General features: G+C 36.8%; 1 protein-coding gene across 1 annotated transcript in view; it reads right to left on the bottom strand.

The window, feature by feature from the left end:
- CRISP2 (cysteine rich secretory protein 2) overlaps positions 1 to 9,775 on the bottom strand; it is a 17,640-nt gene extending 7,865 nt beyond the window's left edge. The window contains exon 1 of the mRNA XM_032299373.1: positions 9,710 to 9,775. Coding sequence (XP_032155264.1) covers positions 9,710 to 9,775 — 66 coding nt within the window. The remainder of the gene's footprint in view (positions 1 to 9,709) is intronic.
- Between the last annotated feature and the right edge of the window lie 4,847 nt (positions 9,776 to 14,622).

Raw genomic sequence — 14,622 nt, forward strand, 5'->3', positions numbered from 1 at the left:
TATATATTATATACTATATATAAAAAAACACATTTTCTTTATCCACTCATTGATTAATGGTCATTCGGGCTGGTTCCATATTTTTGCAATTGTGAATTGTACTGCTATAAACATGCATGTGCAAGTTTCTTTTTTTTCATATAATGACTTCTTTTTCTCTGAGTACTCAGTAGTGAAATTGCTGGATCAAATAGTAGATTTACATTTAGTCCTTTAAGGAATTTCTATACTGTCTTCTATAGTGCTTATATGAGTTTACATTCCCACTTGCAGTATAAAAGTGTTCCCTTTTCGCCACATCCACGCCATTATCCGTTATATATAAAAAAATCAATTATTGCCATTCTTGTAGGAATAAGGCGTTAGTCTCATTGTGCTTTTGATTTGCATTTCCCTGATAATAAATGATGGTGAACAGCTTTTCATATGTTGGTTGGCCTTTTGTCTATCTTATTTTGAGAACTGTCTACTCATGTCCTTAGCCCACTTTTTGATGGGATTTTTTTTTTCTTTTTTGCTGATTTGTTTGAGTTTCTTGTAGATTCTGGATATTAGTCCTTACTTGGATGCATAGTTTGTGAAAATTTTCCCCCATTCTGTGGGTTTTCTGTTTCTTCTGCTGATTGTTTTGCTGTGCAGAAGCATTTTAGTTTACTTAAGTCCCATCTTTTTATCTTTGTTTTTGTTGCATTCGCTTTTGGGTTTTGGACTTAAACTCTTTGCTAAGCCAATGTCTAAAAAAGTTTTTCTGATGTTATCTTCTAGAGCTTACATGGTTTGGTCTCAAATTTAAGTATTTGATCCATCTTGAGTTGATTTTTGTATAAAGTGAGAGATGAAGATCCAGTTTCATTCGTCTACACGAATCTTGACAATTATCCCACCACCATTTTTTGAATAGGGTGTGCATTTCCCACTTTTTGTTTTTGTTTGCTTTGTTGAAGATCACTTGGCTGTAAGTATTTGGCTTTATTTCTGTGTTCTCCATTCTGTTCCATTGGTCTATGTGCCTATTTTCATAACAGTACCATGCTGTTTTGGTGACTATAGCCTTGTAGTTTGGTGACTATAGCCTTTGGTGACTATAGTTTGAAGTGGGGTAATGTGATGCTTTCAGACTTGTTCTTTTTATTTTGTTTTGCTGTGGCCGTGCAGGTCTTCTTGGCTCCATATGAATTTTAGGATTGTATTTTCTAGTTCTGTAAAAATGATGATGGTTTTTGATGAGAATTGCATTAAATTTGTAGATTGCTTTTGGCAGTATGGTAATTTTTACAACATTGATTTTACCCATCCATGAGCATCGGATGTGTTCCATTAGTTTGTGTCATTTATGATTTCTTTCAGCAGCGTTTTGTAGTTTTCTTGTAGAGGTATTTCACTTTTTTGGTTAGGTATACTCCTAATTATATTATTGTTTTTGCAGCTGTTGTAAAAAGGGATTGAGTTCTTGATTTGACTCTCATCTTGGTCGCTGTTGGTGTATAGCAGTGCTATGATTTGTGTACACTGATTTTGTATCCTGAAACCTTACTGAATTCATTTATCAGATCTAGGAGCTTTTTGGATGAATCTTTTGAGTTTTCTAGGTATACGATAATACCATTGGCAAACAGTGACAATTTGATTTTCTTTTCACTGATTTGGATATTCTTTATTTCCTTCCTTTGTTTGATTGTTCTGGCTAGGACTTCCAGTACTATGTTGAATACAAGTGGTGAAAGTGACAGTTTTGTCTTGTTCCAGGTCTCAGTGGGAATGCTTTCCCCCACTCAGTATAATGGCTGTGAGTTTGTCATAGAGGGCTTCTATTACATTAAGATATGTCCCTTATAGGCTGATTTTGCCGAGGGTTTTAATCATAAAGAAATGGTGGATTTTGTCAAATGCTTTTTCTGTGTCTACTGAGATGATCATGTGATTTTTGTTTTTAATTCTTTTTATGTGGTGTATTACATATATTGACTTGCTCATGTTAAACCGCCCCTGCATCCCTGGATAAAATCAACTTGATCATGGTGAATTATCTTTTTGACACGCTGTTGGATTCAGTTAGCTAGAATTTTGTTGAGGAATTTGCATTGATGTTTATCAGAAATATTGGTCTGTAGTTTTCTTTTTGTGTTATGTCTTTTTCTGGTTTTGATATTAGGGTGATACTGGCTTCATAGAATGATTTAGGGAGGCTTCCCTCTTTCTTTATCTTTTGGAATAGTTTCAGTAGGATTGGTAACAATTCTTCTTGAAATTCTACAATTTCAATCTTACTGCTTGTTATTGTTCTGTTCAGAGTTTCTGTATTTTCCTGGTTTAGAGGGTTGTACATTTCCAGGAATTTATCTATCTTTTCTAGGTTTTCTAGTTTGTGCATGTGAAAGTGTTCATAGTAGCCTTAAATGACCTTTTGTATTTCTGTGGTATTGGTTGTAGTATCTCCCATTTGATTTCTAATTGAGCTTATTTGGATCTTCTCTCTTCTTTTCTTGGTTAATCTCACTAATGGTCTATCAGCTTTGTATCTTTTCAAAGAACAAGCTTTTTGTTTGATTTATATTTTGTATTGCTTTTTTTGTTTGTTTGTTTCAGTTTCATTTAGTTCTGCTCTGATCTTTCTTATGTCTTTTCTTCTGCTAGGTTTCAGCTTGGCTTGATTTTATTTCTCTGGTTCCTTGAGGCGTGACCTTAGAATGTCTATGTGTACTCTTTCACACTTTTTTGATTGTAGGTGTTGAGGCTATGAACTTTCTGCTTAACCCTGCTTTTTCTGTATCCCAGAGGTTCCAATAAGCTGTGTCACTATTATGTTTAGTTAAAAGAATTTTTAAATTTTCATCTTGATTTCATTGTTGACCCAATGATTATTCAGGAGCAGATTATTAAATTTCTGTATTCGCATGATTTTGAGGGTTCCTTTGAGTTGATTTCCAATTTTATTCCACTGTAGTCTGAGCGAGTACTTGATATGAATTTTGATTTTCTTAAATTTATTGAGTTTTGTTTTGTGGCCTATGATATGGTCTATCTTGGAGAAAATTCCATATGTATATTTTTCAGTTGTTGGGTAGAATGTTCCGTAAATATCTGTTAAGTCCATTTGTTCTATGGTATAGTTTAAGTTCACTATTTCTTTGTTGACTTTCTGTCTTGATGACCTGCCTAGTGATGTCAGTGGAGTACTGAAGTCCCCCACTATTATTGTGCTGTTGTCTATCCAATTTCTTAGGTTTAGTAGTAACTGTTTTATAAATTTGGGAGCTCCAGTGTTGTGTGTATATATATTTAGGATTGTGATATTTTCTTGCTGGACTAGTCTTTTTATCATTATATATAATGCCCGATTTTGTCTTTTCTAACTACTGTTGCTTTAAAGTCTGTTTTGTCTGATATAACAATAGCTACTACTTCTTGCTTTTGGTGTCCATTTGCATGGAATCTTTCTTCATCCTTTCAAGTTTATGTGAATCTTTATGTGTCAGATGAGTCTCTTGAGGAAAGGAGATCCTTATTTGTTGAATTCTTATCCATTCCACCATTCTGTTTCTTTTAAGTGGAACATTTAGGCCATTTATATTCAATGTTAATATTGAGATGTGAGGTACTATTCTGTTAATCATGCCAATTTTTGCCTGAATACCCTGATTTTTTTCTTTCTATAATTGTTCTATAGGCCCTATGAGATTTCTGCTTTAAGGAGGTTCTATTTTTGGCATGTTTTGAGGTTTTGTTTCAAGATTAGAACTCTTCTTAGTAGTTATTGTAGTGCTGGCTTTGTAGTGGTGAGTTCTCTTAGCATGTGTCTGGAAAAGACTGTGTCTTTCCTTCATTTATAGCTTCGTTTTGCTGGATACAAAATTTTTTGCTGATGATTATTTTAAGGAGGCTAAATATAGGATCCCAATTTCTTCTGCTTAAAGGGTTTCTGCAGAGAAATCTGCAGTTAATCTTATAGGTTTTCCTTTATAGCTTACCTGATGCTTTTGCCTCACAGCTCTTAATACTCTTTTCTTCATCTTGACTTTAGATAACCTGATAACTACGTGCCCAGGTCATGATCTTTTTAGTGATGAATTTTCCAGGTGTTCTTTGAGCTTCTTATAATTTAATGTGTAGATATCTAGAAAGGCCAGGAAAGTTTTCCTCAATTATTCCCTTAAATAAGTTTTCCAAACTTTTAGATTCCTCTTCTTCCCCAGGAACATCAATTATTCTTAGCTTTGGTCATTTCACATAATCCCAAACTTCTTGGAGTCTTTGTTCATTTTCTTTTTATTATTTTTTTCTTTGTCTTTGTTGGAGTCGGTTAATTTGAAAGCCATGTCTTCAAGCACTGAAGTTCTTTCTTCTACTTGTTAGACTCTATTGTTGAAAATTTCCAGTATTTTTTGTATTTCTCTATGTGTGTCTTTCATTTCCAGAAATTGTGATTATTTTTTATTTTTGATATTTATTTCTCTGGAAACTTTTTCATCCATATCTTGTATTACTTTTTAAATTTCTTTAAGCTGGTTTACAACTTTCTCTGGTGCCTCCTTGAGTAGCTTAATAATTGACTTTCTGAATTCTTTTCCTGGCAATTCAAAGATTTCTTCTTGGTTTTGATCCATTGCTAGTGAGCTAGTGTGATCTTTTGGGGATACTATAGAATTTTGCTTTGTCATATTACCAGAATTGTTTTTCTGGTTCCTTCTCATTTAGGTAGACAACGTCGAAGGAAGGATCTGGGGCTCAAGGGCTGCTGTTCAGGTTCTTTTTGCCCCATGGGGTGATCCCTTGATGTGGTACTCTCCCGCTTCCCCTAGAGATGGGGTTTCCTGAGAGCCAGACTGCAGTGATTGTTATTGGTCTTCTGGGTCTAGCCACCCAGCAGAGCTACTGGACTTCGGGCTGGTACTGGAGAGTGCCTGAAAAGAGTCCTGTGATGTGAACCATCTTCAGGTCTCTCAGCCATAGATACTAGCACCTGCTCCAGTGGAGGTAGCAGGGGAATAAAGAGGACTCTGTGAGGGTCCTTGGTTGTAGTTTTGTTCAGTGCACTCATTTTCTTGAATGCTGGTTATGCTAATAGTGAAGTTGTCATGTGGACAGTCTCAGGACCTCTGGTTAGCCAGAATGTTACAGGCAGTAGAATTAGCTGTTGTTTTCTCCTTCCTTGACGCAGGGTTGTTCTATTATGAGCTGCTGTAACAGCTTGAGTTGGTTTCAAGACAGCATAAATGGTGGTAATATGGGGGATACAAGTTTGCTTTAGGTCACCTGAACAAGTATTCAGGTTTTTCAGGTGATGAGTGGGGCCATAGAGTTTTCATGAGTTTATGTCTTTTGTCTTTGGCTACAAGGTTGGGTAGAGAAAGACCATCGTCCAACCCTGAGCAGGATTAGGCATATATGAACTCCAACTGTCCTTGGGTGGGGCTTGCTGTGGCCACTGTGGAAGATGGGGGTGTAGTTATTCAGGCCAATGGAGTTATGATACAAGGGGGACTATGGCTGCCTCTGCTACTTCATACAGGTCACTAGGGAAGTGGGGGAAAACCAGCAGTGACAGGTTTCACTAAGTTCCTACTCAGCCAGCAAGGCCAGTCACACCCTTGCTGTGCTCCCTCAACAGCCAACAGAGCTGAATTTATATTCAGGCTTCTGTTGTACAAGGCTGAGATTTTGCTCCAAGCTATAAGCCTTCCCACTGAGACAGTAAGCGGGGCTTTCAGGCCTCTCCCTACTCCCCACCTGCTGCAGCTTCTGTACGTGTATCTGTACTTCTTATTCACACTCCCAGATCTGCCCAGAATAATTTTTACTTGGTCAAAATTATTACAAAGTTCAGCTGGAAGTCTCCTCCCTGTGGCCTTTCCCTAATTATACTGGCTGCCCTCCCTGAGGACCTCTGTGAGATAAAGTAGAAAATGGCTTCCCTGGGTTTTCATGGGGACTGGGAATACCTACAGGGCTCTTCTCACTGCTTCTTCTTTTTTATTTTGCATGGCTCTCTAAATTCATTTCAGCTCTAAGTAAGGTTAAATCCTTCTCCCATGTTCTGGATTTTCAACTTCTCAGTGAGGATGTGTATTTAAAGGAAGACTTTCTTCCTTCACACTTTGTGCACTCACAGTTCCCTTTTGGCTATCTCATGGAGTTTGCAGTGGCAAGCCACTTCTTTCAAAGGGTCTGTGAATTCCCTCAGCTTTCCTGCCATGTTCCTGAAGTGGTTCTTCGTGCAAAAGTTCACAGTGTGAATCTCCACATGTTGTTCTGTCCATCCAAATGGCAACTGCAAATTAGGCCTGCCTCCTATCCACTATTTCCCCCAGCAAGGGAACTTTTGATATGATTTGTATAGACATATGAATAATAATGTTTTATAACTACAAACATACCAATTAAAAACCTCGAGATATAGTCATTCACACTTGATCAGGCTGCTAGGTAGGGTAAGGCTGGAGCCCATGATTCATTCTAAATTTTATGGGGCAGTTTATCATGACATGGTATCTGTCTTTAAAGAAAAATGTTTAGGTCCATTTGAAGTGTATGTCTGCATTCAGTACTCTGGTAAAACCATTATACCTCTTATGTAGCAAATTTTATCAGCCACTTAAAAGATAACATTGTAATATTAAAAAAAATTAAAGCAATTTGGAGGGATCAAATCTACCTAATGAATGCACTATTGCTGACTGTTCCTTTTACTAACTGAAACAACTGATAAGGTATTAAATTGAGTGCTAGTATGTTTGGTTTATCTTTGTGGCTGTGTATTTGTCTGTGTGTGTGTGGGGTGGGGGGTGAGGGTACTAAGCCTGGGGGTGGAATAGGGTGTGTAAATTGCTGGGTCAAGGTCCAAGCAGTTTGATGACCTAAATGCACGCAAGAGTGTGATGTAATATAGGTATGAGCAAGATTTTGAAGTATAAGTCTAAAAGGGACACGGCCCCTTATAGATTTTTTCTGACACTGTACAATAAGTTATCCTCCTCTCCTCTCATACTGAGTTCCCTTAAGGCTCTCAAAGTACTTATACCATAGGTCTGAGCACATTATTGCCATTATCTAGTATATATGCATTTCTCTTTCCTGATTTTATGTTCCTATTAACAGGGACTAATAGTGGATGCCATTGTACCAACAAATATGACAAAGTTGCTGACTCATGAGTTAGAAAGGATGTGCATATAACATATCAGTAGAGGCAGATTTCTGCTTTACATCAAAGCATAAAATAACATCTCTGGTTATTTCCTCTTGACTTAAAAAAATCTGGTTATGGTGGGTTCAATACAAAACACATGGAAAGTTAATTTCTAAATTATTTCCTGCTTCTTTCCCCTTCTTGCTTTGTAGATAAAAATTGTATTGAAGAAGAGATGTATTTTTAATGTGGTAAGAAAGCTATTGCATGACTAGAAATATTAAACATATTGACAATAAAATCAATATGGTATCTATCTTTATATATTTACATTAAATATGGTATTTATCCTTATATATTTATATTAAATAGTTTATATTGAATAGGTGGCATGACACAAGTAAAAAATTACAATACACATGATAACAAAACGGATATTAGGGATCTACAAGACAGAGAGGAAGGAGGAATCAATTATTTGAAGACAGGGAAACTTCATAAGTGTGATTCTGGATTGGGGTTTTGAAAGATGAATAGAGTTTCTAGGCATCTTGAAAACATCAGAAAATCATATAGGGCAGAGTGTTTATAGAACATCTGATCAGCAAACATTTAGTAGTGTCAAAGATCAAATGACATCTCACTTTTTAATAATTTTATAAATGAAGACCAGGAGATGGACCAGAGAGGTAAAAGGGGATTTGAAAGGGGTATGAAAGAAAATCTTTTGGGGAAAGAAATGGAAAGAACAGCAAATTATTTGAATGAGGCCCTCAGTGATGAATAAATTATCAGCACAGTGATAATTTAATTACAGTAACGCAATGGCTGTATTTCTGAATGCCAAATGAAGTTTGAACAGAGTGTCAGAGTCCTCCAGTCTGAAGAGTCCTAGCAAGTCTAGTGTGCCCAGAGTCAATGCAAGATGTGACAACAAAGAGCAGTGACCAAAGCTGTTTCAGAGGCTTCCTGGCCAGGAGACATTGAGCACTGCATATTTTATCATTGAAAATTGCTGACCATATTATGGGGTCAATTAAACTAAGTAGCATATTAGAAATAACTAGAGGATCTGAATTCAAAATCCTCTTGGCCCTCCACCCACTAACTCTATAATCATTACTAAACAAAACACTAAGACTTTTAGAGTTAGGGTTTTTATTTTCTAATTAAAAATATGTCTAATTATTCTTTTCTTTTTTTTCTTTTGAGACAGAGTCTCGCTGTGTCGCCAGGTGCCAGGCTGGAGTGCAGTGGCGCAATCTCGGCTCACTGCAACATCCGCCTCCTGGGTTCAAGCGATTCTCCTGCCTCAGCCTCCCAACTAGCTGGGGCTACGCCACGCACAGCTAATTTTCGTATTTTTAGTAGAGACGGGGTTTCACCGTATTGGCTAGGATGGTCTAGACCTCTTGACCTCGTGATCCACCTGCCTCGGCCTCCCAAAGTGCTGGGATTACAGGCGTGAGCCACCATGCCCAGCCAAGTCTAATTATTCTTATACCCTAACTATGAAAATTAAATGTGCTAATATAGTGGAGAAGTTATGCTAACTTAAGATTATGTAAGCATATTGTTAATTTTTTTATGGGAATTTCATTAAAAATGAATAAAATTAAGGAAACCAAAAAAGAGAATGTGGCAAGAAGACTATCATCAGCTTTCTAAATCCATAGACCAGTGATGTTTATTAGAAAAATAATTTAAACATACTATGTAATTTTAATTTTTAAGTAATATTAATTTAAATAATATATTTTATTTGTAATGGGTGATAGTCTCCAAAAATATATGTCCATGTCCTAATGCTCAGAAACTGTAAATGTGATCTTATTTGGAAAAAACATCTTTGCAGATGTAATTAAGGATCTCAGGATGAGCTTATCCAGGATTATCCACTTGCCCCTGAATGTAATGACAAGTGCTTTTATAAGATACATAGAGAGGAGAAGATAATGTGAAGATGGAGGCAGAGATTGCAGTGATACAGCCACAAGCCAAGGAATGCCAGGCAGTGGCAGAAGCCACTAGAAGGTGGGGAAAGGCATGGAACAGATTTCTCTTAGATCCTCGCACGGGGAGCACAGCCCAGCAGATATTTTGATTTTAGATTTCTGGACTCTGTAATTGTGAGAAAATGTTTTTGTTGTTATAGGCTAATTAGCTTGTGATAATTTGTTGTAACTGCCCTAAGAACCTAATACATTTTTTAACTGAATATCCGAAATATTATCATTTTATCATGGATTCAATATAAAAAAATTAATGAGATACTTTCTTCTTTGTTGTAAATATTTTAAATCTGGTGAGTTTCTTACCATCACAGTACATCTTGCCCATTCAAGCCTCATTTCAAGTGTTCAGTAGTCACATGTGACTGATGGCTAGCATACACAAACAGAATCCATATAGCATAGCCTTGGCCTTTCATCTCAATAATCATGTTAAGTGCTCTGAGAACTCTGAAAGAACCAGTGGAAACTCTGACATGCCAAACACCCTTACCCCCTTTACTTTCAGGATAGCCTGCCATACCACAAAGTTGCTGGATAGCTCTGAAAAAATTTTCCGTTTTAACCTTACCTTTCCTTCTGCAGGTAAATACGGAAGCAGCACAGTAACCAGAAACAGCAGCGGTAGTAAAGCCATTGTTGGAAACTAAGTCAAAGAAAACAAAGGTCTGCATTGAAATAGTTTGAAAACTTCTAAGAGGGGAAATCCAATGTAATAAACTCTATTATCTTAAAGGAACTGTGATTTCCATATTTGTTAACAATGGAATAAGAGAAGAATTGCCCTATGGTACCAGTAGAATCATAATGGGGCCAACCTTGCCTCTGATCATGACAATAAAAAAAAAAAAAAAAACTGAAGAACTCTAGTGATGCCCGTGAGGTACACCTATAAAGAATAGAGACATAGTCCCTTCTTTCTGACTACTTCTGCTACCCTTACGCCATCAAAAAGAAAGTAGATTCCTTAATAGTTAATTATAGTACTGACGTTCATTATTCGTCTCAATTTTTGGAGGAAAGTTTATTTTCAATATGTACCATCTCTCAATTTGCTAGAAAAATAGAATGGTTTGTTCTTTTATGCACACCAGACTCTAAGATGACAAGGTTGCGATTACACAGATATGGTTCCACACTTCATTAGTTGTTATTTCTGTAATGGAGTAACTAGAAGTTATGTTTATTTTCTTCCTTATACTTGTGAATATTTTCAAATTTCTCTGTATAGAAAAAATACAATTAATGCATTAAAAATATAGCTTGTTCAAGTTTACTCATTCCATTATTTGGTACAAAAGTTGGTTAATATTTTCATTATCTCCTAAAAAGACACTCAGTATTTTGTTACCCATGTTGTCCTTTCTTAATATGTAAAAAAATCCTACATCCTTCAGATGAAGCAACAAGATCATTTAGTTTCAGAAACACTGAATTTTCTGCCATTAGTCATATAAATTGTTTTCCTGTAAATTAAAGTTATGCTACCTTGATTTGTTTCCTGTGTGTGAAATTAGCACTCCCAAATTCTTGAAGGGAAAGAAAATTCTGAACAATTTATCTGCAATACTTCTCAGGCTTCACTTATTGCAATTACTTTATCATTGATACATGTTCCATCTATTGCCTTTATCCTCAATGATGTGCAAAAAAGGGAGAGGGAGTGAACAATTACTGATGGTTTGTGGAAAATGATGTACAATTTCACTCTCATACCTTACTGGGCATTACTATTTATATTGCACAGATGAAGTAATTAAGGCTTAAGACAGTTAATTAACCTATGCCAATGCTATGTTCTTAGGTAATGTGAGAAATGAGACTTTATCCAATTATGACTTCAAAGTCAATGATTTTGAAAGAGACATTGAGCTGTTGAAAAAGACACAGTTTTAACTGGGAAAACGCAGACATTACTGCAGCACGATGGAGATCCTCTATTTTTACATTGATAATTCCCTCATTAATACATAACTGTATATGTTAATATTAAAATCATTAATATGGCAGCTTATACAATATACTTAAACAGCCATACTTTTCCATTTTCCTATTAAAGGTAGTTTTAGTATAAATGTTTAAGGTCACAAACCTAAGAATTAATTCCATTATTTACTTTTAGAATAAAATGTAAAAAAATTTTATATATCAAACTAACATTACGTTGTTACCATTTACTGTTGGTTTTCTGAGCAGGATGAAAAATTTGCTTTATCTTTATAAAGAAAGGTGGAAGGTTTAGAGCAGCATATATATTTTTTATTTATTTATTTTTATTGCATTTTAGGTTTTGGGGTACATGTGAAGAACATGAAAGATTGTTGCATAGGTACACACATGGCAATGTGATTTGCTGCCTTCCTCCCCTTCACCTATATCTGGCATTTCTCCCCATGCTATCTCTCCCCACCTCCCTACCCCCATCCCTCCCCCATTTTCGCCCAACAGGCCCCAGTGAGTAGTGCTCCCCACCCTGTGTCCATGTGTTCTCATTGTTCAACACCCGCCTATGAGTGAGAACATGCGGTGTTTGATTTTCTGTTCTTGTGTCAGTTTGCTGAGAATGATGGTTTCCAGGTTCATCCATGTCCCTACAAAGGACACGAACTCATCATTTTTGATGGCTGCATAATACTCCATGGTGTATATGTACCACATTTTCCCTGTCCAGTCTATCATCGATGGGCATTTGGGTTGGTTCCAGGTCTTTGCTATTGTAAACAGTGTAGAACAGCATATATATTACACATATTTCTGTTTTAGCAAATTCTGGGTTTGTTAAATAAATCTAAGTCAACAAAGTTCTGAAATAGTATTTTTCATACCAATAACCTCAAATTTCATTGCCAGTTGTCTGATAATTCTTTGGACATTATTTGCTTCTCACATAGTTTTTAACATGAGTAAGTAAATCATGTCCTTCCTCTCTAATCAGTCCTCCCTTCTCCTTAGGCACACTATAATCTAGATGTAGCCTTTTTGGACTGGTATTTCTATACTGACAACCTAAGACAGGTTAATTACTGTGAAGGTTACCAGGATTCTGCCTTGTAGTTGAACTCTTATAGTTCAACTCTCTATGACTTTTACTTTCTAGTTATCAACTACCTGTAGCTTATTGGTTACGAGTGCAGCCTTTGGAAACCATCAGGTCTGAAAAACCTATGCCAAGCTTCAGCTTTTTCTTATGTAAAAGGTAGATTGTCATATCATAGGATTTTGCTTTTAATGTGCTAACCCACTGTGTTAGCCAGACAGACTCCATTTTGCTGAGAGCCAGTAGACTCCATCTTGACCTCTGCCTCATCCCTCCTGCCACTCCTCCCTTAAGTGCATACCTGGGTCTTGCTACTCTGCTGGGTCATGCTGTACTTAGAACTATAGAAACACATAACCTTTGTAACCATAGTCTGCTTGGCAAGCCCACTTGCCATTGTAAATGCCCCCCATGATTGATTATATGACAAGTGCCAAATACCCCTCTTGGTAACTGGCAATCGTGGGAACCACTTGTGTATAGCCTCCTTGAAAATCAGCAATCATGAGAACCTCCTGCCTCCTAGTTACCAACCTCCTTATCTAACTTGCTTGTTCTGCTTCTGTAAACTCTGCTCCAATTGGCTCCCCCTTCCCTACCTTAAATAAGATATAAAAAGGAATCCAGCTCCGTCCTCAGGGCCGAGAGAATTTTGAGTGTTAACATTCTCTCAGTTGCTGGCTAATTAATAAAGGACTGGTGATTCAAACTCAGAGCATGGCGCTGTTCCATCAAACTCGCTTGGTATAACATGAAGACTGGATGGCACAATATATGTAACACCTCCAATACAATAAACAAATTATGCATATAATACAAATAAATAGAAATTATTCATATTTTTCTTATTCTTTGCAATGCCTGCCTGCTAGCTTGCTGAGCTCATAAGATCTTTCTATAAACATATGCTGTATGATTGAATTGCTGATTTCTAAGTGTTTAAGAGACATATTTTTCCTTCCAGTGTTAAAGGAAAAAAAAATCATCTAATTTGAGATTCCCATGTTCAAAGCCGGGTTCTATTAGAGACCTTCTGGCTAACTTTAGGAAAGTGCTCTAACATCTGGGCTGCTGTATCCTCATCAGCTCATACACATGGGCCTGAAGATTTTTGTATAGCTCAATCACCCAGTGTTTGCATCTGATGACCCACAATTCTAAAACAGACCATCATGCCACATTCTCCTCTTTGTTGCTTTTCTCTCCCATACCCTCAACCATCTAACCTATAATCATCTTCATTGCATCAATGAAAGCAATGTCACAATGATGACAGTATATTCAAGAAAAAATATTTTTTTCTGTTCTGTATAATTACATTTTATTCCTTTAAGCCCACATTAATATGTAGTTGAAAAGTTGGCTACCATTTTTTTTCTTTGCTACTTACTAATGGTGAAGTACTGTGTCTTTTCTTGCAGGTGTTTTAAGATCAGGATGATGTGGTTTCAGAGTGTCTTTAGGAGGGCCATTGTGTATGATTTTATAATCCTAGAACAAGGAAACAAAATATTTAAAATAAAGATGTGCACAATAACCTTATAGATGGTATCTATAATCTTTGTCAAAAACTTAAATTTAACTCAATTGTTCAGTATTGTTTCTAATACTTTACTGTATTTATTTGTTCTCACTGTTAAGACCATATTGTCCTTCTGAGGTCAGATTGTGTTTCAACGTCCTGATATTTCCTTCAAACACTAGTAAAAAACAGGGACTTCTTGAAGTTCAGTAACTACTAGTTGCCTAACTTGCCTGGAAAATTGCAACCTATATTCAAGACTCCCAACCCCTTGTCTAGGACTTCAACCCATTCTTTAAAAGATCATTTCCATAAGCAGTGTCCCACATAATGAGCATTACCTATGTGGATTTGTGGGTCACAGCTTTATCTCTTCGTGTGTGTGTAATCCTGGAAGCCAATAGATGCTATAAAGTCCAGCAGAGTCAATGACCCCAATTCTAATTATTAGTTTCTAATAACTGTATATTCAAAACATGAATTAGAAACTAAGTGTCTTAATTTGACTTCGTAAAAAGCCATATTTAGAAATCGCTTCAGGCTTCTATTATGATTCAGTGGGTAGTGGGTACTCAGAATGATTTATCTTTTAAGATAGGTAAAGATTTTCAATAGTCTAAACATAGAGAAGCATGTTGAAAGTTTTGGTGGGTCGATGCTAAGCAACAAAAGTGAACTCTCGGTCTGCCCTACATCAGCTATGTGCCCTCCAGGTGCCCGAAGAAGCTCCAAGGCAGATCAGAAGCCCCCTCACCTCAACGACATTCTCCCTCTTGTGCTTCACCCCACCTCCCTGCCCCTGGCCATTTCTAGTCTCTAATCTGGGTCTCAGTTACCCAGGCCCCAGAGCACAGACCTTCCTGCAGTTGGACCAGGGCCGAGCTGGCTGCGGTGCGCCCCTCTCACCGCGATTGTGCACTTTCCA

This window comes from Sapajus apella, unplaced genomic scaffold (assembly GCF_009761245.1).
Source record: "Sapajus apella isolate SASKATOON/1434 unplaced genomic scaffold, GSC_monkey_1.0 scaffold41, whole genome shotgun sequence".
NCBI classification, from domain to species: Eukaryota; Metazoa; Chordata; class Mammalia; order Primates; family Cebidae; genus Sapajus; species Sapajus apella.